Here is a 24,227-nt window from a genome sequence, read left to right as displayed (position 1 = left end):
ACTTACAAAATCAACAATGAACAGTCTGTACTCAGTCTGAACTGCCTCAAGTAGCCAAATTGCCAGAGAAGGAATATTCATAGTTGTTATTTATAATTTCCATAGCCTTCCTCGGTTACTGCCTTAAATGCCTTAACATTGATTGGGGGAAAGGGCACAAGAATGACTTATGTCAGAAAAAACAGGTACTACTGGGAAACTCACAGCCAGGATACAGTGGCAACAGCCATCCTCTCATTCTTTGGGTGCTGTACCTGGTAAGCAGACATGCCAGTTCTGAACATATGTTTTACTTTCTAACTGTTCTGGCTAATAGCTCCATTCCGTTACAACTATGTGTAATTTTGATTTAAAGCCCTCTGCGGTAGTAACCATTACCACTGTATCCTTTTTCATACAGTGGTGAATGTCATTTAATTATTTATTGTATGAAGGCATGTTTTCTTGTACATTCTGAACTCATCAATTTCCTAGAATAACTTGGAGTGTGTTCTGAAAAGGAAAAATGAGTATGTGTTCATCCTTTCACTCTCTCCTCACTAGACATACTTTTATAAGCCTTGATCAAGTCCCCTATTTCTTTTAATTCAAAATGAAATAGATGCAGACTGTAATAAAAATTCTCCAGCATCCCTCTGGTCTGTAGTTATCCCCTTTTTAAACCTTCTCCTGTTCAGCAATCTCCTCTTGAAATGGGACAACCAGAATTGCAAACAAAATAATTTCCTGTGTTCCTCTTCCTTTTTCTGCCTCCCTCTGCAAATCTTATCCATGTTACAGCCAATTGTAGTAGTGTGAGTTTCCTCCTATCCAAATCCCACATTCTGGGGCAGGAAAACCGTGTTACCTCAGAGCAAGCTGTGCATACTGCCTCATCTCAGTCGCTACTTAGATTAACATTTGTGGGACAAAATGGATGGTGACTGTCACGGTGATCCACTAAAGCAATCTATCTGAGAGATAGCTGTATTTGATCTTTAGATAAATGCCAGATCAAGTATCTAAACATTTGCTGTTCTCCACAGGCAGATTTCTTTGGATTTACACTCTAAATTTATTATTAAAGCTTTATGGCTAATCCAGCTAAACAGCAGATATTTGCCTCTCTCCTCTAATGAGATTCCACTCTCTACTGTTTAATGATTGGCGGGCCCTCCCTGCTGCTAGCCAATAGCAGGTGTGGCAGTTCTTTCCCTGACATTACTTATATGGGTCACTCTGATAGAATATATAGAAATTGATTACTGTATTTACTTCAGTGCTTGGCCCTAACCCCATGTTTAAAATCCTTTTTACTTGGTCTTTAAATGTAAATAAAATTCTTCCTTTCGATAATTATGTGGCATTGACCACTGTTAGAAAACTGATATAGCATGGAATTCAAGCTGAATAGGCTTATAAAAATGAAGATATAAATATTTAATAGTATTTGTATTTAGGATTACTGTACACAACTATTCAAATAAACTTTGAATATTTGGTAGATCCTGTTTCCACTACATATGCAGATATAGCTTGTTGTTGATTATAATCAAGAGTCATCAATAGAAAACAGTGGATAAAGTGCTGGTGTTGAAAACCTGAAATCAGGTCCCAATTTGGCTGTTAAGCAAGTCATTCACTCTCAGCCTCATGCATTTTTTTTAAAAAAATTACTTTGCTACAATTTTTATTAGAATATTTATAGCAAGTTTTCTTTAAATATTTATAACCCATTTTTCTCCCCAATGGAGGTCTCAGAGGATTCAGATCTGGATCTCTTACATCCTAGTCCAGCATTCTAACCACTACACGACACTAGCTGCTACAGAAATGATCTATCCAGAATTCATTGTGGACATCCACTGTAGAGTAGAGCAGCACGTGTTTTCATATTTCTGCTATTTAAATAGAACTGTCTGGACCGTATCCATGATTAATAAGTATATATGTATGGACTCCCTTATGGCCTTCCCAAAATAGCTCTTACTCTCCAACTGTTTTCCACAACCAAATAATTTACACTGGTAACATTTAATCCATATAAATAACGGTTACAGAATAAACATTGCTGAGAGTATGTTCAAGGCAATCCTAAAAACAATTTCTTGGGAGTAAATTCTACTGATTAGACCTGGGTAAGATTACTTTAGGTAGAATTGCTGGAAGCTTTAAGTGCCATTGAAGATATTTAGTTATATGTAGTTGGCCCAAGTGAAATGTGTTTTTGCCGAATCTGGAAAAAAACACATTATGACCACTTTAAAATATAGATTGTTTCATGGGCATCCAAAATTCAAACCAGCAGTGGTCCTTAGCTGGAATCACTGAACTGTAAGTATCCTCTGATAAATATGAGATGCTTCCACAGTGGTTAAAATCAAGTAATTGAGTTTGACCTACCTAATTTTACTGGCACAGATTCAAGTGGGTAGCTGTGTTCATTTTACTTTTTGGAAGAACTATTTAGGAAAAATTGGCCTTTTCAAAAAGAGAATTGCTATCTTTCAAAGTGGTTTTTGCAACTAGAGTAATTTCACTGATGTGTATAGTTTCCTGTTAAAATTGCCATAGATAATTTCATAATGTTTTGGAGATAGAGCGTCAGATATAAAATATACTACTTTGTAAATCTTAAATGATAGCTTAATTTAAATATCTCAGAAGACTTCACATTTCATCATGCAAGCCTTATTATCAGGGGCCCTCCTCAGGCACCAGTGTATCAACTTACAAGGACCTGTTTCCCAGAGAGAATAATTACTATAGGCTTTTCTTACTTGAACAAATATTTATTAATATACAGGCTTTACATTTTTCAGGCTCTGAAGATAGCCCTTCTTTAGTGTCTTTACTTCTGTTGTCCCCCTATCCTTAAATCCTTAACAAAAGAAGCACAATATAAATACTTTATTATTCAGTTCCCTGCTAAGCCAACTATGATCACTTAATGCCATACCAGATTGTATATTCAGATTGTATTTGAACAAGATTGTATTTGAACAAACTGTTAAAATCCTGCTAGTACTTCTGTATAATCTTTTCACTACAATAAAAACACTTCTGACCCAAATAGAATAATTTTGTCATTGTAGAATAAATTTAACTGTTTTAATTGGACTACATTTTCATGGCACACATGAGCCTTAAACAGAGCTTCTAAACTGGAGACCACCTTGGTGTTGGTTTGTTTTTCTTCCTGTCTCCTCCATCAAACTATTTATACCTCAGAGTAAAATGCCTTTATCCCCTTTGCTGTGGACTAGCCTTGATAAACTCCTACAGACAGCCATGTGATAACAGCAATCCCTTGAGTAGAACAGGGACTGATTATGGTCTAATTTCTTGTAGACTGTACTTGCTGGGAAGCTCATTCTTGTACCGTATGAGCTATGGAATACGTAAATGATCATTTGTAATTTTTTTCTGTACATTATGGTTTGGGGTTTGTTTGTTTTTTTGTTTTGTATGCTGACATTTGCAGTGTTCTTAATCCTGACCTGCTCTGGGAATTGTGTTCTGCTTTGCTCAAATAATTGTGCTCAGAAGATTAAGAGTTTTAAAATTCCGCACCGTAGGCTATGCAAGCAAACATAATATAACTGGGGGCAAAGCCGATTGTAACCTAGAATACAACAGGCGCTAGAACATCCAGAGGAAGGAAGGAAGGAAGGAAGGAAGGAAGGAAGGAAGGGGGGGGAAGGAAAAATGACAGGAAGAATAAAACACAAAGGGGAAGGAAGGAAGAGAGAGAGGAAAAGGGAGTAAGGAAGGCAGACTCTGCATCCCGCCCCCACTTGTGAGGGCTTGTGGAGGAACATCACAAGCACTTCTATGAGGCTCTTGAGCAGCTTTTGCCCCCCCCCCAACTGCGGTGGGAAGTAGAGAGCCTGCAGTAGCAGAGCCTGGTCCAGCATGCAGTGTGGTAGGGATTTGGCCTGGGAGGAAGGTGGCCTTGCAGTGGGAAGCCCTATAGCAGGGTGATGCACTCTCAGTGCATTTGGCCCCCATGATAGGCTGTGGCTGTGGTCTGGAGCAGTGGCCAGCAGGGGACAGAGAGGTGGGTGGACAGGCACTGTACAAGTGACTGGGAGTCCAGGGGGATGACCCCCCGACCCATGCAGTTGCTCATACCCCAGGGCCATGAGGTGGCCTGGGACCATGGGGAGGTAGGTGGGCTCATGGCAGGGACACCTCTGCTGGGCACAGCATCTGTGGGTCCTTTCAGATCCCCAACAGGTGGCAGCTATGGGTGCCATAAAAGATGCAGTTGTTTCCTTGCCCTATGGGGCAAGGAAACAACTGCATCACCAGCAGGAGGGAGGGCTGTGGCAGCCGTAGCCCCACTCGGGATCGGGTGGGTACTGGGAAGGGGCTGGCCAAGTCACATTGCCAATCTGAGCACATGGCTGGGAGGCAGCCTTGGCTCAAACTGAGATGGAGGAGCAGGTGGCGGTGAGAGTTTAGGGCGCGGTGCAACAGTGAGGCTGGGGCTGACTGGTAAAGCAGGCCCTCCCATCCATCCCTCAGCCATCCAGTTCCCGGCAGCTGAATGGCTGACCTCCTGGAGGCAAGCCAGGGCCCAGGCGGCCCACACAGGCACTCCAAGGCTATGGCTCAAAGACGGGTCACGGGCATGTGGGGGTGGACGGGCAGGCACCAGTGCTGTGAGGCTTTGGGCCGTGGAGCTGGTGGGGCCTTCGCATCCTCTCCCCTCCCGTCCCGCAGGCAGTACCATGGCAGGGATTGACCAGCTTCCCAGGCCCTCCCTCCCTCTTAGCTCCCACTTGCTGGCTGGTGCTTCTTCCTGTGGGAAGAAGTTGGAGGGGTAGGAAGCCAAGGGCTGCACAGCCTTTCTGATTGGCTGCTCATTGGACAGACAGCCAATCAGGTAGGTGATGAGTACCAAGTTCTCCCACCACCCCAGTCCCGTTTTATTTATGTTACAGATATCTACTGACTAGCTAGCACCACCTTATATGGCCTAAAATAGCACAAAACCCACTGTTCATCTTTGCTATTAATAGAATGGTTTTCAGAATCTACCCATATACCTTTCAGTATGTCTGGCTGAGAGTCTGTTTGCACCTCCAAGCTCAGACTGTAGTTTTAAATTTTTATTTGTTCATTTATAACCCATTATTATATTCTCCACAGTGGTTACCTACAGAAGCTTACAACATTCTCCCCTTGTCCATTTAATCCTTACATCAGCCCTGAGAGGTAGTTTAGGCTGAGTGTCTGTGACTGGTCCAAAAGTCATCCAGCCAGCTTCCATGTTAGAGAGTAGGGATTCAAACCTAAGTGTTTCAGATCCTAGTCTAACACTCTGGTACTGGTACTCCAGCAAAACATCCAACAATGAAATAGTTCTCTTTTGTACTGTCCCCAGGCACTTTCTTTGGTGTGTTTGCACTTGCTGAGGTCAAGTACTTTACTGCTCAAATTTGAGAGAGTAGGTAAAAATGCAGCCTGTGTCGAAAATCAGCAGAGCTATGACAAAATTTACAAGGAATATTTGTTTCCAAGATCTGCTGTCCATTTGAATTTGTTAAACATTATGCAATTAGTATTAGCACTGTAATTATTAACAGAATGTACACACATTAACAAGTTAGCTATGTACAGTGTAAGAACAATATTTATTGATAGATGTTAGCCATTTATGGACAGCTGAGCTTGTATTTATACTATGCATATATTTGAGAATGAGCAGACAGGAATTGTAAGCATTCAGGTAGTTATCTTAAACTGCCATCCCAAGTACACACCCTGAAAGAATTATGCTGTGGGTTGTGTGTCTGTTTGCATTCTCTTTTGGAGCACAGTCTTCCCATTTTTATGTACTAAAACTACCACAGCAAGAGCTTGTTCTCACTAGGCCTGTTTAGTTTAGTATTATAATACTACAAAGTGTTTTATAACAAACTAAATCCTTGCTAACAGCTAATAATTTAAGCACTATGTCAGGCTTTCTCAAGCAGGGTTTCATGAAACCCTGGGGTTTTTTGATGACCCTGGAAAGGGGTGCCATATAAGATGTTTTCACATATTATGTGACAGCCCAATTCATGCAATTTCCCCCCCTAAATAGCAAGCTAAGAGAATGAGTTCTTTATGGCAGTTATCAGCCTAAGTGGCAAGTGAAGAGGATAAGTTCTATGGAAAAGTTATGAGCCTAAGTGGCTATGTAAAGAATTTTCGAGAACCTATCAGAAACGATTACAACTTATTCTCCCTACAGAACCCATTGTTTTACAGCAAAGGATTCCTTTTTACTTCAGAGCCATCTCTATGTGCTTACTGGCCTGTCTATCCACCATATACCATTAAGCCATCCTGTTGTTTGGGTCCAACTAAGAATTCTAAGGGCAGCAAAAATAAGGAAGGCGAGGGGGCAGTATAACACAAAACACCTCAAAAGACTACAGAGAGGTACCTTTACAGAGGCTATACCTAAAGGATCACATAGGGAGAGAGAGAAAGAGAAAGGTTACAAATGATGTTAGCCCAGCTGTTTAGACCAGCCTTTCTCAACTTTTTTAACCCTTTGAGAAACACCCGAAGTGGTGCAATAGTGCAGCACATGGTTGGCTAGCATAGCTGTATACACACCTGCCTGGGTCCCCACCCCTTCCCACCTCCTCGAGGACCACCATTAGCCATGGGGGTTGGTTTGACATGGCCATATATGGTCATATTAAATGTTTAACACATTTATATATGTATAAAATTAACTCCCACCCATTGGGGTAAGCCCTTCCAGGGCCATCAAGAAACCCTAAGTTTTCACAAAACCCTAGTTCAGGCTTTTTCAACCAGGGTTTCATGAAACCATGAGGTTTCTTCATAACCCTGGAAGTGTTTCCCAGATAGGTGAGAGCTAATTAATTATTATATAGTTTCAAATTTGTTAAACATTTATCTGATGCTATGACCACATATGGTCATGTAAACCTGCCTCCCTTCCCAAATTGGCCAATGATGTTCTGCACGATCATGCCACTTCTGGGATTTTTTGAAGCCCAAAACATGTTTCAGGGTTTCTCAATGGTACAAAAGTTGAGAAAGGCTGCCCTAGTTTTAAAGGCCTGATTTAGACTGTATTTGGAGGCTGAACCTAAAATTGATAAAAGTTGGTGGACTTCACAGGTGGGATTTTAAAAATTAAGTTTAAATGAAAGGCAGGAGATATGACACCCTTGTTTGCTTCTCTGCTAGCTGCATGTAACAGCAGTAATGATAAACTTTTGACCCAACAGATGAGGCTGTGCAACCTACCTGAGATTACCTGCTCAGGGAGGAGAGTCTACTGTCTCAAAAGGAAGGCACAGTTAGCTGTTTGCGCAAAATAAGGCATCCACAAGTTTCAAAAGACACAAGCTTTAATATGTGTCATTAAAAGAATTAGATCTTTGCCAGGGTATAATTATGAGTAATTTGATCTTTACATCCCACTTTGCTGGGAATGGCTATTAAATAATAAAGCCAAGCTGGTTTGGGCTTGGAAGACCACCAAAGGAGGAGGAAGGGCTCCTGTGCACCTCAAGCCATTTCCCTGCATGGAAACAGTTATATCTGCTACTCTGCACAGAGTATTTTGTGCCTGTGAAGAAAATACTCCCCCCACCCCCAGTTATTTCAGCATATGAAAACAACTTGGTCAGGAGACAGGAGGCCTGCTGTGTAACTGTGGGAATCCAAGATGGGTCCGGGAAAGCTGGACTTTGCATAAGAACTGCAATTTAGACATACCTCCAAGATAGGGCAGGCTATTCATTATTTTGCAAGATGGAGATTAAGTGATGTGATGTGATGTCACAGAGGTTGCCTGGATCAGAGCTATTACTAGAATATGATTTTGTGGATTCATTGCAGAGAGCATTGACCAGGATGCTAGGGAACACTCTTTGATCAGGAAACCGGCCAAAAGAGATAAAACTGAGGGACTTGATAACCATGGGAAGGGATGGATGGTTGATATTTATATGCTGTTCTATACTTGAAAAAGAGAAGGCTACCTGAATTGTGTCATACCTACCTGCTAAAGTATGAGAAAGCCAGCATTTTAAAAATCTGTGGTTAAAGGTCTGTCATCTTCTTGGAGAGCACTGGCAAGTGGAGGGATCTGTCCTGGGCCCTGTGTTGTTCAACATATCCTTATCCATTGTTGCTCCACTATATATTTCTGAAACAGCCTAGGGGGTGGGACGTGTCCGGCTGTCCAAGTTAGAATAGGGCCAATAAGGGTGCAGCCAGCTTTGTCCTGATTTGCCCCGCCCCTGCGGTTCCCGCCCTCCGGCCCTGGACTCTAAGAGCCTCTTTGCTCTCAGACGCTTCAGTGCCTGGAGCCAGCAGCAGGTACGGGGAGAGGGCCCTTGGCAAAGAGTTGTGGTGGAGGGCTTGCTAATGAGGGCCTCTTGGCCTGCTAGGCTGGGCCTGCTGACAAGGGCCTCCCGGCCTGCTGATTGCTTGTTAAGGACTGCTAAGGAGCTGACTAGCTGACTGCTAAGGAGCTCTGTCTGGCACTGCTAACGAGCTGCCCAGCCCCCACCTGCCCCACTTGATTTGGCTGCGAGCTACGGCCCAAAGCCACCTTAAGATGCCTGGCCAGGGGCCAGGGGAGGGGACCCATTCAGAGCCCGTTCTTAGGAATGGGCTTTGAAGCTAGTTTATAAATGATTTGGATGGATGAAGGAAAAATTAAGGTACATTAAATTTGCAGCTGACACGAAATGAAAAGAAGTAGCAAACATACCAGAAAGAATCAGAATACAGGATGATCTTGGCAGGCTAGAGAACTGGGCTAAAATGAATTTCAATAGTGATACATTTAAAGTTCTTCATTTAGGTAAGAAAAATTATATGCATCACTATAGGATGGGTGAGACTTGTCTTGGCAGTGGAACATGTGAAAATAATCTGGGGGTCTTAGTAGACCATGCACTGAACATGAGTAAACAGTGTGACTTGGTGGCTAAAAAGGTAAACAGGATTTTGGGCTGTATTAAAAGAAGTATAGTGTCCAGATCACAAGAGGTGATGTTACCACTTTACTCCGCTCTGGTAAGACCTCACTTGGAGTACTGTGTTCGGTTTTGGGCACCACAACTGAAGAAAGTTGTAGGTAAATTGAAGCATGTCTAGCGGAAGTCTACGAAGATGGTGAGGGGTTTGGAGACCAAGCTGTATGAAGAAAGGTTGAGGGAGCTTGGTCTGTTTAGCCTGGAGAGAAGATGACTAAGAGGTGATATGATAACCATCTTCAAATGCTTGAAGGGCTGTCATACAGAAGATGGAGCAGAGCAGAGTTGGTTTCTTTTGTCCCAAAGGGTCGGACTAGAACCAGTTAATTCTCTCGTTAACCAAAGTGGACAAATTGCTGGGTTCAGTGTGAGCAACCACTTGCCCCTTAGATCCCTGCTCGTCCTGGCTGCTCAAATTGGGCAACAGGCGGATAGGAGGCCCTTTGAGGGAGATTGTGAACTTCTCCCTAACATCGGGACAGTTCCCTGAAGGGCTTAAGTAGGCAGTGGTCCACCCTCTCCTGAGAAAACTATCACTGCGCCCGCAGGACCCCGCCACCTACCGCCCAGTCTCACATCTTACGTTTCTGGGCAAGGTAGTGGAGCGGGCCACGGTGGACCAGCTTCTGGTGTTTTTGGAGGAAACTTCGGCCTTAGATCCATACCTGTCTGGCTTCCATCATGGCCATGTGGTAGAGACTGTGCTGGTCTCTCAAAGCACATTGGCATTATTGATCTTTGAAATGTTTCTTAGGAATCAAGGAATTCTATGAACAGAGTTTCAAGCCATTTCTATAGATTGTCTACGTTCCTCTTTGTCCTGATATACCAATACTGCATATCCTCTTTCGAGGAAAAGCTCTGGTTCTTTGTCTTAAGCCTCATGAAGGTGCCTGAATGGAATGAGGGGTAAAGACAAGGTGGAAAGAATGCAGTTTGCTGTTGTCAATAAGTACTGCAAATGTGGCTGAAAGTAGTGGAATTGGGTAAATAGTTACAAGGCATTTGATGAATGACTTGTAATTTGAATATTATTATACTTTAATTATTATTTATTACTTTCCCAGATTATGTATATAAACTTTCCCAGGTTATGTGAGTTACTAGTTTGTATCCAATGAGTATTTCAGCACCTATATCAGTATTGGTTCTGATAGATAATTAACAGTACAATCCTAAATTACAGCCTTCCATATCAGTTCAAGTCACTAAGCTTAGAAGGGTGAAATTTTGTATAGGATTGTTTTGAGAATTTTAGAGTAGGTCTACAGGATGCGGAAACAGATTCTGGGAGGGAACACGTAAACCTGCAGATGTCACAGAACACTGGCCAAACTTGAAATGGAAAACAGGTCCTTTGACTCATCCAGTGGACATTCTGGTTGATCTTATAAGGCTGTAATGAACAGCTTGAACATATTCACATATTAGTTCCCAGCATGCCCCTTCAGCTGATACTTCTTTCATAACAGCACAGGTGTTTTGAGCTCTTGCACCACCAGTGAACACCATTATTTCCAGCACTTTTGCCTTGCAAATAAATTCACAGGCGTATTCTGTTTCCAAACGCTGAAAAGGACTCTCAGCTCGAGAGTCTGAAATCTGCTGAACTTTTCTTAGTCACACAATGCACAGAATTGGGATGTTTGCAAGAGCTAAATCCAGAAAATGCTGATGTCTCATTTGCCCAGAATGGTTCAGAGGATAAATACAAGGGGCTTGGGATAATCAGAATCATTACTAGGTAAGGAGTTCATGCTGTGGCTTGTAGCAACTAAGAGAGGGTGATATGGATTGCAGGTTTTTATATAAGAAGGGTTTGTCTGGTTCATTCAATAGCTTGCCTGAAATTCTGTGCTTTTTCAAATCTTGAAATCCAGCATGATGTAGCTCAATATTTTTTACATATATTAATTATACTGGCATTTATAGAGGATCCTAACAGCAGGGAGGCTTCATGAGGTAGAAAGATGAACTCCAAATGAGAAGAGGTGAAAAGGAGATTAATTTGTAGGATCTTTATGTATATATGACCTTCTACCATAATTTATGGAATACCAAAAGTGTGGATCTCATGTATGGAAAATCATATTAAGAACTTGTACTCTTTTTCCTCTTTCTCCATTTTTCCTCAGCTTACCTCAAATCTCTGGCAAAGGTTTCTGGGTTCCCTCTGTATAATATTTCTAAAATCAATCCATTCTTGTCTACCAATAATGCTAAATCCCTTCATCAGACTTTCACTGTAACACATGTATTATTATAAGGTTTTGCTTCCCAGTCTTTCTATCTCTGCCTGTTACCTCTGTTCCCAACTCTTCTGCACATTTTTTCTTTCATCACACTTTAATGCCTTGTTATAAGGTGGATCCATAGAACCTCAAATGAAGCAATTTTGTGGAAGGGATTTTTGCCACTTCCTTGCAGCCCTTTGCACATCATAAAAAGCCACCATAGAGGCTTGGGAAATCCTCAGAAATTGCATGATATTAAATACAGGAACTTGGGGGATTTGGCAGGACCTTTTGTATTAGCTCTTCAGAGACTTCTAAATGAGATGGGGCAGGCAATTTTGGCTAATTCCTTCTACTGCTGCATCCCACATTGTTCCTAAAGATCTCCCAACTTTCAGGAAAGCCTTTCTCGGCACTGTCACCTGCAGCAGTCTGCTCTGACTGCTTCTTCTGCTTGGAACTCTCTTCCTCTTAACAGCCATCTTTTCTGTTCTCTTTTCTTTCAGAAACCCACTTGTCCTACCTTGTGTTTTTTAAATACATTTTATGCTACTGTAGTTTTTACTTCAGAATCTTTCCTTATTAATTTTTGTTTGCCCCCCTGGCCCCAATACTTATGGCCACTTTTAATATTCTTAATACATTGGTTGCTTGTAAGTTTCTGGCCTGGGAATAGTTTTTTTTTTAATTATATCGCCCAGTAATTTAAAGTACCTTGTAAATACAATATGAAGATATGTTTCTTTTCACTGGCTTCTTCAGTTCTGCATTAAATTTAAACTTTTTCTAAACTCTGAGTCTCTTCATGCTCATGCCTTTCTTTAGTGCTTTCATTGTTTTCACTTCCTTAGTCTTTCTGTTCACCAAATGCTCATTTTTCTACTAAACCTCTTCTCTGTGTGTTTGTGACCCCTTTTGCATAGAACTCTCCCCCTCCCCTTAGGTATTCAGATGCCCTCTTTAGCCTGCCTTAAGAAATTAATTTATACTCATCTTGCATTTCTTTCTTTATAGCTACTTGATTTATATATATATATATATATATATATATATATATATATATATATATATATATATATATATATATATATATATATATATATATATATAATTTTAAAATATTGATTAGATTTTGCTTTCATTTGCTTCTTTTTGTCTTATCCTGAGTATAACATCTATTCTCTCAAAATTTCCTCCTCTTCTTTTTGTCTGTGAATTTACAAACACATATTTATGCATATGACAAATATATTCGAGGTGCTTTCATGAATAATAAATAATTAAGATTAACAATTGCCACTGTACTTGGCAAGATACATCTCCCATCTTTTTGGCTGATGCAGGGTTTGCTGTCAATTCTGCGTAAATTGAAGAGTGCGCCAGATCAGGAGGTAAGAATCCTCCTCCTGGGATTGGATAATGCGGGCAAAACCACCCTCCTGAAACAACTGGCATCAGAAGATATCACCCACATCACTCCAACACAGGTAAGGAAGAATACTTTTGGTCTGCCAGACATTGAACATCCCAATCCACTGTTTGGGAAGAATGAACTGAGGTTACAAACAGAAGCAAGTTGAATGGGCCATCAGTCACACACAGTTTGGCTTTCATAGCAAACCATAGTTAGTGACTAGGCCTGAATAATAAAGGTATGGTTTATTCTCTTCACTCCAAACCAAGCTTGGAAATTGTGATTTAGTCCTGTTTTAGAGAGAAGAGAACAAACTGTAGGCTTGGTTCAGTTAATAAACTGACAGTGCAGTGCTAAGCAAAGTTACATCCTTCTAAATCCACTGATTTCTATGGAGGTGGAAGGATGTAACTATGCTTAGGAGCTGAAAACCATCCTGTTTTGACAGATCTAGCTGAAGTGGCCTATATTCTGACAGAGTAACTATAGTTAGAGAGCAATCCTAAGCAGGTCTACTCAAGGCTTACTCCAAGGAAAGTGCTGTTTGGATTGTAGCCTTAGTCTAATTAAAAGATGGTTTGACAGTGTGTCTTAGCTGAGCCATGACTGGGATTCCGACTTGAGCACAAATTATGGTTTGCCATAAAAGAGGGAATTATTACTTTCTAAGCCATATACTAGGAGAGAAAGCAACAAATATTTCTGTACAAGCCCATGGATCCCTCAGGCTTCTTCTCATTATGATAAGCCATGGTTTTGTTGGATGTATTCTGTGCCACTCTATTTTTCAGAGTTCAGACTAGACTTCAGTTTCAACCTGTTGTCGTAAATCCAGAGGAAATCATTTCTTTTGGTGGAAGAACATTTATTTTATGGTCATGGGACCAAAAGCACAAGCAACTTTCATCTTTAAAAATAAATAAACCACTTATAGATGCCATATGCCAATATAATATTTTTTGTAGATAGATTCACAGGAGTAGTTGTGTTGCTCTGAAGCAGCAGAACAAAATGTGAGTCTAGTAGCACCTTTAAGACCAACAGGCGGTTTAATGTAGGCAAGAAATACATTTTCTGGATACTTCTGTAAAAAATACACAATGGATGCTTAGACAACACCTTATACCGGAAGCCTACAGACTGACAAACATATTTACATGCCTCCACCTGCCATCCTAACCATACCAAACCATCCATTGTAAACAGCCAGGCTCTACGCAGCCACATCTCTTCCAATCCTACAGAGATCTCACTACAACAAACCTTTTGGGAACTAAAATATTCACTTAATGAAGTCAAAAAACAAATTAACAAAGTTTAGAATGGTGCCCAGAAAAAACTGTTGCAAGACAGAACCCCACTAGTGGTCACATACAACTTCCCAGGGTTTAACAGAGAAATTGGTTTCTTATCCCACTACCCTCTCTAGCATCTTTCAGTTCTCATATATGCTTGTACACACTTTTATAATGCTGTATGCCAATTTGCTGCTATTCACAGTTCTAGCAAACCACCTTAATCCAAATTACTTCAATTAGCCCTTCATGGCAACACTGCTGTCGTCCTCTACCCATACATAATGGTTGGTGATTTCTGTTTCTATATATTTGAAGAAGTGTGCGTGCACACAAGCTTATACCTAGAATTAAAAAAAAGTTTGTCCTCGAGGAGAGGAATGGGAAGGCGACTGTAAGCCACTTTGAGCCTCCTTCGGGTAGGGAAAAGCGGCATATAAGAACCAACTCTTCTTCTTCGTCATGATGTTCTCACATTTGTGCGACCTCAGGGACTTGTATTTTGTACTGTTTTGCAAGTTAAGATACTATCATGTACATGCTGTACACCCAGTTTGTATACTCAATGAATTGGTAAAATATGAAGCATATTCTCTCTCTCTCTCTCTCTCTCTCTCTCTCTCTCTCTCTCTCTCTCTCTCTCTCTCTCTCTCTCTCTCTCTCTCTATATATATATATATATATATATATATATATATTTGTATATATTTGTATATATATATTTGTATATTTTAAACCACATTGAGGTTGTGAACCCCCAGCTGGTAAGCTAAAATCAATTGTAATTCACCACAATATACTTCAGTACTGTGTAATGTGTGTACATTAAAAGTGAACCATGAATCAGCCTTCAGTCCTCTACACATGCACATGCACACAAGGATTTTGTCCAGGATTACAGTTTGCATTGATATCCAAATGACACCATTCCACAGCTGGCCAGTGGGTGGTGCTCGAGATTGTGTCAGGCTGGCTCTCTTTCCAGACTGAGCACATTGCCTTTGAGATAACTTCGATGCCCCAGAGCAAAAGCCCACCCTCAGAATCCAAGTGCAGAGCCAATCCCCTGTAATGTAGGCCAGTTCATTGCCAGCCCACACCACATCCTGTTTTTCCAGTTACACACCCCTTTCATTTGGAGCTTTAATTGATGAAATGGGCCCTTCAGAAGTGCAGCTGTTGCTTCTAGTTTTCTCATATCAACTCACATACAGACTTCTGCTTCTTGTTAGTCTGCACACTGGGCTCAGCTTTCAAGCACTGAAGCCCGCTTCTTGCAGCCTTGTGCTTTTTCTCCTTATCTGCATTGTTCCTTCACCTCCCACTGCACTCTCCTTTCCTGTTATGAGCTGCAACATACATCTTTATAGCTTTGACAGAAGCAGACCCTGATCCATGCAAGGCTGTTGTATCCTTCACCTTGCCCACAGCCAATCCATCTGAATAGCAACACAGGCCCTTATCTTGTTAGGGTTTCAAGGCATGTGATATATAAGCTGTGAATGGTGTGTGCCTGAGAATCAGGGGCCAGCCATCAAGTTAACACTAGCTGTGCTTTATCATTTGCTTTGCTACAGGGTTTTAACATTAAAAGCGTGCAGTCACAAGGCTTCAAGCTGAATGTATGGGACATTGGGGGACAGAGGAAGATCAGGCCGTACTGGAGGAATTATTTTGAGAATACTGATATCCTGGTAAGTATGGGCCAGCACTGAGTGCTACCTTTAATAGCACATTGACCCTAACAGTTAAGTAATGTGACATTCTTAATCACTATTAAAGACATTTGTTTTACAGCAACCAGTGTGCACACTTTTACAAATCCACCATGTATATGTGAATTATGAAATCTGCAGAAACATTTATTTTTAACTGCATGCTACGTGACAGTTCTGTTTGGTGTAGCCACGCCTTTAAAATAACTCAGTGTTTTGGACTGAAAAGCATCACCAAAATTACAAGGTTGGGTCATTACATCCCAATCCTTTTCTCTCCACAGTGCCCTGCTACATGGGCAGGAAAAGGTGCTGCTAAAGTTCAGCCACATTGCAGACTGAGAACCCAATTTTGTGGGGTTCAGTTGTCTGTCATATTTTGCAGATACCATTTACCGACTGCCGCAGAAGTTTGGTTTCCAGGTATAATTCAGGATGTTGAATTTACTGCCTAACATAGAAAGGCATTCAGTTTTAGGTGTGCTGGATTGTACAGTGCAGAATGTGGTGATTTTATTAGAATCCTGAGAAATTTACTTACTGATTTTTCAAGCAGTTAAGATTTTGTAGAAAAGCTTGAAAGTACATTGGCAAAGGTTGCTGGAGATTTAAAATCCAGGAAGGTCATCCTGGTATTCCCCTATTACAATCTCTCAGTCCTGTCCCTCTGTCTTAGCATTCCTAAGCAAAAATAATTCTCATTATTTCATTTTAGTTAGCATATTTACTCTCCAGTGCAAAACCAAAATGAAGGTCTTTCCTGTCAAACAAATGGGCCAAAGGCAGCTACGGAGAATGTGAGGTGCATTTCCCAGACATGCACTGCTGCTTCTGTTTCCACTGTACCTACAGTTCATCAGTGGTTCTTACCCTCCTCTCTCCACTTCACTTCCAGGCATGCTTATTGCTCTGTCCAACACCTAAGACTCTCCAACTCCTGTGTGTCTTTGTCCCCCCCCCCCTCCCCCTGGGGCTCCTGTGAGGATGCTGCTGGCTGGCTGGCCTGGAGGCAGATAGTGGGGAATAACTGCATGGTTTCAGCCTGTAGAAACCGCCTGCTAGACTGAAGAGAAAAAGGAAGAGGTGGCACACCTTCTTCTCTAGAGCACCCCTCTACTCCTTCCCTCATGCTTCTGTTATTGTGAGGAGGGAGTGAGAATTATTTATGTTACTTGCTAAGGGCACAGGTAGACAACAGGCTTCTGCACATAATTCTACCATTTAATGTTATTAAAGGGGAACTGATCATGCCAATTTCATTCATAAGAGAAAACAGTGAGTGAAAGAAACTGTTACCAGCTGCCTTCCCGACAACTTTTGTGGCAGATGAATTTCTTGTGCTTAACCAGTCACCATCTGAAAGGCTGGTCTTCAGGTGTGTGTGTTTTTTCTTTATGTCAAAAAAACACAATCTTGGTCTGTAAAAAAAACTGGATATCTACAGGGGAAACTATAGAATGCTAATTTTTGTTAATAACACCATCTGAATTCTCTGTAATATGTGAATGAGCAGATTATACTTATTCTGGCAGAAAGATCTAGTGTGGAAATTATCAGTATGATTGTCAAATGAACAGAAGGTGGTGATGTTGATGGTCTCTTTCCTAGGGGACAACCGTACAAAAGACAAGCCCCTACACAAAGAGAAGATGTGCTCTTCAAAAATAATGTTTGGCGTATATATGACACAGCTTTGTAATGTAGACTCTGTAAAGCTTTTGTGAAAAACAAACAAACAAACTAAGCAGCCGCGAGACTGCTTGCTTCCAAAATGCTATATATTTTGGTAAAACCTTAGGTAAAGCTTCAAAATGCTTGGAAAAAGCATACTGCAAGTAAGAGCTGAGGTGAAGGAATCATTGCTTAAAACCACACAGGAATCAAAGATACCCTACCCGGGTAATCCTATATGCTTTCTGCACTGACAGCTGCTACAACTTATCTAATATAGTATAGCTGCAATTCAGTTCCTTCATAGCAGTGGTGGAATTTCCTCTGGTGCAAGAGACTTCATCAGCAAAACAGATGATCAGCTTTTTGAGTATCTTAGTGGGCTCTTGAAGTAGGAAAGAGGCAGGAATGAACCATCTGCATAAGTGACCTTCAGATCTGTACACGCAGATTAGGGCAGTACACATAAAATGAGTTTTTGAACTTGCACCCATTTTCTCACCTGTTTGGTGTAGTGGTTAGGAGTACGGACTTCTGATCTGGCATGCCTGGTTTGATTCTGCACTCCCCCACATGCAGCCAGTTGGGTGACTTTGGGCTCGCCACGGCACTGATAAAACTGTTCTGACCGAGCAGTGATATCAGGGCTCTCTCAGCCTCACCCACCTCACAAGGTGTCTGTTGTGGGGAGAGGAAAGGGAAGGTGACTGTATGCCACTTTGAGCCTCCTTCGGGTATAGAAAAGTGGCATATAAGAACCAACTCTTCTTCTTCTGTTTCTCTCTTTGGCTTTCTAGACTACTTTGTAGCCTGTTCATCTCAGACATCATTTTGACTTCTAAGTTTTCATCCTTGAAAAGGGTTTCTTAGATGGTCTCCATCCTGGCCCACCATGTGTAATAAATGTTTGAAGGAAAAACTAGGATGCAGAAGCCACATCAGCCTGGTGTGCCTTGAAGAGACTCATTGCATGCTAGCAAAAATGCCTGCATTTCCTCCAAGCTGAAGAGTATTACACAAGTGAGAGGCCCCTCCAAGCATATTTTAACGCATGAAGTGATTGCACATTCATAAACATGCAGGTGTGCTTGAATGGTAGATACCTCACTTACCCACACCTGTACTATTTGGAGGCTATGTGAAGTCAAAAAAAGGTGTGTATATTTGGATGATTGCATATTCAGACAGACACCTGCAGCTATTTGGCATGGAGCCTTCTAGATATTGGAAGAAGCCCTTAGCCTGTACCTATCTGGATTGGTGCAGTGCCGTACATTGTGGGGTTGCCATAAGCCTGCATGTCTCAAGTTTCGGCTGAGACAGTTCTTACAAGTTAGGCTTTGATTATTATGTCATTAGGGAGCTGGGAAGTACTTAAGGGAATGGTAGTTTAGTAAGCACACCTTTCCCTGTTGAGAACGAAACCAATATTTCATCATAGTAACACAATTACAGTCGGGCACAAACTGGATCACAAAGCCAAATTCAAGACAAATCTTTTTTGTTTGTGTAGCAAATTTCATGACAGATCTATCACCATGAATTTCCATGAATTTTTAAGGCAGTTCATGGGCTTCGTGCCAGTTAATGGCTAGGGATGCCAGCCTCCAGGTGGGACCTGGTGATCCTCTTGGAATTACAGCTCATCTCCAGACTACAGAGATCAGTTTCTTGTAGAAAATGGCTGCTTTGAAGGGTAGACTCTGTGACATTGGACACAGTCCTTTATCTGAATCCCTTTACTTGAAACAGCCTTCCTCTAACCATTTTCTGCTGGCAGGACTCTGAGAAGAAATTCTGAGAGGGGGGAAATGAGAGGAGCCAATGGGGAAGTGCAGCATGTTCAACTCCCACCCATTCCTTTTCTATTGTGGGTGAATTCAACAAGGCTACTACAGATCATACAGATGAGCAGAAAGCCACTCTGTCCTCTTGAGTCCTCTCAGAGTTAGTTAAACTTTATAAATTAAATCCCACAACTGGAGTGCAGCTTCAACAAAGGAAGCCCAACATCCGGACCTCCCAGAGGAAATTTGCCTCGGAGGCTAGTGGAGGAGGAGCAGCCAGCTGAAAGGCCAGTAGCAAAGCAGAGGAAATGGCTAAGGTGAACCGCATACCAGCACAGGGATGTGACTGTGTGCCACAGCAGCAGTATAGCGGCTGGGCCCATCCCAGGAGTCAGGGGAGCCAACAAAGGAAATAAGGATGCTGTTCCAGCCCATAGGACTGCATGGATTGGGTGTCCTTCATGGCTGGCCTACTTCCTACTGGGTCCAGCTTTCCCTAGGCTGGAACAGCCACCTCATCCACCAGCACTACCTCTCCCATCCCCACCCTCGGGTCTGGATATGAGCCCAGCCATGTCCTGCTGCACAGCTCACTGTGGCTTCTTCCTCTGCCTTGCTGCCAGCTTCCTCAGCTGGTTGCCCCCTTGCTGCTGCCAGCATCTCCTCCTTCACTGGCCTCCTGGGTGAGTTCCCACTGGGTAGCCTGGATGTTGGGGGCATCCTCAGCAAAGTGGGAGGGTGGGTGAGCACCTAGGCCCTCGTGGATCACCATGCAATAAACAGGGGCTTCCCCTGTTGAAAAACTGGCCATCCCTGATCCTGGATATGTTGCTCCCCATTTTCCTGCTTTCTTGTGCAGTCCTTTTAAACTTCAAAGGGATTGCACAGGAAAGACCAAAACAACTGTGTGGCTGGGAGTGCTCCTGCTGCTTAGCTGCTTTTGTGGTTTTCTGAAAATCTAATTTAAAGTAACTCAGTTCTTTTAAATGATGTTTGCTGGGCCCACGAACTATGAATTGAACCAGTTCATCAGACAGCAAATCAGTTCAGTTTTTGCGGTTCACGCCCATCCCTTAACAGAATACCAGATTACTACAAGTGTTATCTTTGGGATGATATGCACAGTTGGGACCCATAACCAGTTCTGCAGGTCCAGAGGTTCATACTATTTAAGCCTGATGGCTAGAAGAAATCCAAATAGCCCAGAGCAGAATTACACCCTTCTAAGTTTATTGAAGCGAATGGGTTTGAAGTTTGCAACTCTGCTAAAGATCACACTATTACTTCCTGATTTTCAGTTAGACAAGACTTCACTGTGTAGTGTTCAGTGGTGCTTCACTGAGTGGCTATCATACAGGCTTAGTTTACTGGAATTTTTAGATATGTTTCTTACTTATGGTGTTTAATTTTGCAAGCTACATTGTAAAGGGCCGGGAGGTCAGCAAATTCTGCACTCGCCTCACATAAGCACCTATGGCATGGGGTGGTTCATTATTTGAGTGGGCAGAAGATCAGCCAGAGCTGCAGTATAGCTAGCAACTACACCCACCACTTTCTTCAGCATTTTCTTCACATGCCATATTATTCTGAAAGTGAATGGAATGGATTGTGTTCCTTTTGGCAGAAATTGCATTACCTGATTGGGGTATGTTGGCATTCATGTCCATCAGTGAAACTGTGCTTGCCAATACAGGACTGAATTTAAATGGCAGTTGGATGTCTTCTTTGACTTTTGTGAAACCCTGGGGTTCCTTGATAGCACTGGAAAGGCTTCCCTAATGGTGGGAGTTAATTTTTTATATATTTTAAAAATTTGTTAAACATATGGACCATATGACCATATACGGTCATATTGACCCCCCCATAATGGCCAATGATGGGCCTGAAGAGGGTGGAAGGGGGAGGGGCCTGAGGTGGGCGTGTACATGATCGTGTCACCTATGGGGTTTCTCAAAGTCTGAAGAATGTTTCAGGGTTTCTCAAGAGTAAAGAAGTTGAGAAAGGCTGATTTAAGCTGTGATAACTGCTACTAATTTGGAATGTTCCCAACCTTCCAATTCCAAAAGCGGACATTTTTATCCAGTTTTTTAAAAAAAAAGCTCAAAAGAGGATGAACACCTTTAAAAAGAGAACATCTGGAAACTGTACCTACTGATGAAGTATAAAATGACTATTATACCAAATACAGGTATGCTAGAGTAAATTATCACTTGATAAGAGCCAGCTTGGTGTAGTGGTTAGGAGTGCTGACTTCTAATCTGTCGAGCCGGGTTTGATTCTGTGCTCCCCCACATGCAGCCAGCTGGGTGACCTTGGGCTCACCACAGCACTGATAAAGCTGTTCTGACCGAGCAGTAATATCAGGGCTCTCTCAGCCTCACCTACCTCACAAGGTATCTGTTGTGGGGAGAGAAAATAGAAGGCGATAGGAAGCCACTTTGACCGTTTATGCACTGGAGGTTACATGCCAGGATGCAGGCTGGAGTTTTAGTCATGGCAGGTTGCCCCACCTCTTCCTGCAACCACACGTGGAAGCATTTGGCCTGGTGCACCTCATCCACCCCCAATTTGTGCTCCTGCATGGGAGCTGGGGCAGTAAAGTTCCCAGTGCGTAAACGGTCTTTGAGACTCCTTTGGGTAGAGAAAGGCAGCATATAAGAACCAACACTTCTTCATAAATGGTTTTCTGTATTCATTCCCAGATCTCTGCCTAATTTTAGCAAGTTTCAGCTTCTCACTATCATAGAAGAACAAAGACCTTTAAAAAATGTATTGGAATGCTGATCCAAACCAGAGTTCTTTGAGTGCTAAACGTGTTGATTTATCAAATAAAAAGGAGTGCCAGTGTTAAGGTTTGGTATTTAGAATTGATTGTTTCTATAAGATAACCTTGTATTTTCAGTTACATCTTTTAACTTTTTCTCCTGTTTCCTTTTTTAGATTTATGTCATTGATAGTGCAGATAGAAAGAGATTTGAAGAAACGGGTCAGGTAAGTAATGTACAACTTCGGGAAATAATCACTTGCCTCCTTTAGTAAATTCAAAGTGTTGTCAAATATATCAGGCAGAACTCATGTTGCAGTTTGCCTTTTAAGAAACAAGCCAAGGTCCTACTGCCATTAAATAGTAGTTTTCTGCCAGACTTATTCATGAAAACCAAATTTGCAGTGAAATTCTTCAGAGGTCTTTTCATTTTCCCCTGAATATAACACAATCTACTCTGTATACATTTGCAATGAAATCCTAAGCAGGTTACCTCATGCAAACAATTTAAGAAGTACAGAGGATTTTCTGGTAAGTCAATCCAAGATGGGTGAAAATATGACCTGTGATGCAATTCCCTCTCAAAAATTCTATACATTTAATCCAAGATCTTCTGGTTGAATTCAGCAATTGTTAGAGGTAGTATTTGAGTGCATTCAGAGCGCAATCTTAGGGACGCTTTTCAGAGTGAAAGCCCCATTGAATAAACCTCACTAGGATTCTAAGTAGACCTGCTTAGGATGGTTCTTTTCCAGAATAGTAAATAGCCAGATATCTGACTATCATTATCCAGATCACAGGGGATTACAACATACAAGAATATAGTAACCAGTGCACAAAATCTGGCAAAGATCATGTTTAAAAGGATCCAAATCATGATTTTGGCATCATATATACATGGCTTGATAAATACCATTTTGTACTAGGTGGGTAGTTCCTTTTGGTACCTGAAAAGACAGTTATAGACCTGGGGAAGGTTTTGTTCCAGGTACTTGACATCAGGCTTCCAGTGCCAATGATTTTTTAGGGTGTATTTCTTAGGATACATTTCTTAGGCTGGCAGGTTCTATTTCCTATTTTGTTAAGCCATCTAATCTCTAGTTCATTAATTGACACTGCCAACAAATGATGTGCTCATGAACTCACAACACAGATCCTCAGCCTTTCTTTGCGTAGCCACAACAGCTGCCTTTTATGAGAATGAGTTTTGTTTCTGGAAAGAGATGCCATCAAGTGCAGTCCCATCCATGAATTACTGTTGATTAAACTGGATCAAAGTTCAAAGCTTGCCGTTAGCATTCCTCTTGAATTTGAATCGTATGTAGGATAAAGGCACCTGTTTTCAAGGGTTGCTGCATTATGCTGGCAAGTGAAGTTATAACTGTGCCAGCATATGTTATTTTTGCTGTGTCATTAGTGCTGGTCCCCAGAGTGGGGTGAGGATTGGCAAGCCACATAACTGTGGCCTTGAAGGCAGCTGGCCATATCCGAGTAAGCGAAGGTCTGCTGTAATGTACGTGGAATAATTTACTTTTAAACATTGATTATTTATGATCATATAGGCTGTTTACTTTGCTGTGCATCATACCTAACAGAACTCTAATGTACAGCATCAGTATGAAAATTAAAAATACTTAGAGACAAGATCAGTCTTCAGGCACATTTTCTAAGTAACACATCTATTTTGTTATTGCAGGAGCTTGCAGAGCTCTTAGATGAAGAGAAGCTAAGTGGTGTTCCTGTGCTCATCTTTGCTAACAAACAAGATTTGCTTACGGCAGCCCCTGCTGCAGAGATTGCAGAGGGTCTGAACTTACACACCATCCGCGACAGAGTCTGGCAGATTCAATCTTGTTCAGCCCTCACAGGAGAGGGTGTGCAGGTGAGAAAGAAATGTTTATACTGGCAGAATAGTTTTCATATTGTTTGTTTATTCATTCACATTTTTATACCACCCTCCCCAAAGGCTCTGAATGAGAAGTACATTGTTCCATACCAGAGCATACAATGCTTTTACATTAAAATGAAAGATATCAAAAACTTGAGAGGAGGGCAAAGACCTCTTTTAGAGGACTTTCCTCTGAGGTTTCCCCTTTTCCGTAAACCTAGCCTCACATAGAGTCAGACACCTCATTTTGGGAAGCTGTGCTTCAAAAAGTCAGCCTGTTATTCCTTTCCACTGAGGAAGAAGTCTTGCTCTACTGGAAGGAAGCCTCTTTAACCAGAGCAGGATTCCTTCTTCTGGTGCAAGTGGTATCAGTTCAAGGAAAAGGTCCAATTCATTGGATGTTATCACCCAAATTGCATGTCTTCTTATTAGACCCATCTGGCTACAAGTGTAT

General features: G+C 41.7%; 1 protein-coding gene across 2 annotated transcripts in view; it reads left to right on the top strand.

Annotated features, from left to right (window-relative positions):
• ARL3 (ARF like GTPase 3) overlaps positions 1–24,227 on the top strand; it is a 50,928-nt gene that overhangs the window by 2,742 nt on the left and 23,959 nt on the right. For both annotated transcript variants that reach the window (XM_077349577.1, XM_077349578.1), the window contains exons 2-5: positions 12,583–12,726; positions 15,526–15,642; positions 22,062–22,112; positions 23,582–23,767. In XM_077349577.1, coding sequence (XP_077205692.1) covers positions 12,583–12,726; positions 15,526–15,642; positions 22,062–22,112; positions 23,582–23,767 — 498 coding nt within the window. The remainder of the gene's footprint in view (positions 1–12,582; positions 12,727–15,525; positions 15,643–22,061; positions 22,113–23,581; positions 23,768–24,227) is intronic.

This window comes from Paroedura picta, chromosome 8 (assembly GCF_049243985.1).
Source record: "Paroedura picta isolate Pp20150507F chromosome 8, Ppicta_v3.0, whole genome shotgun sequence".
NCBI classification, from domain to species: Eukaryota; Metazoa; Chordata; class Lepidosauria; order Squamata; family Gekkonidae; genus Paroedura; species Paroedura picta.
Note: the sequence above shows the minus strand (reverse complement) of the source record. Positions and strands in the feature narration are given on the sequence as shown.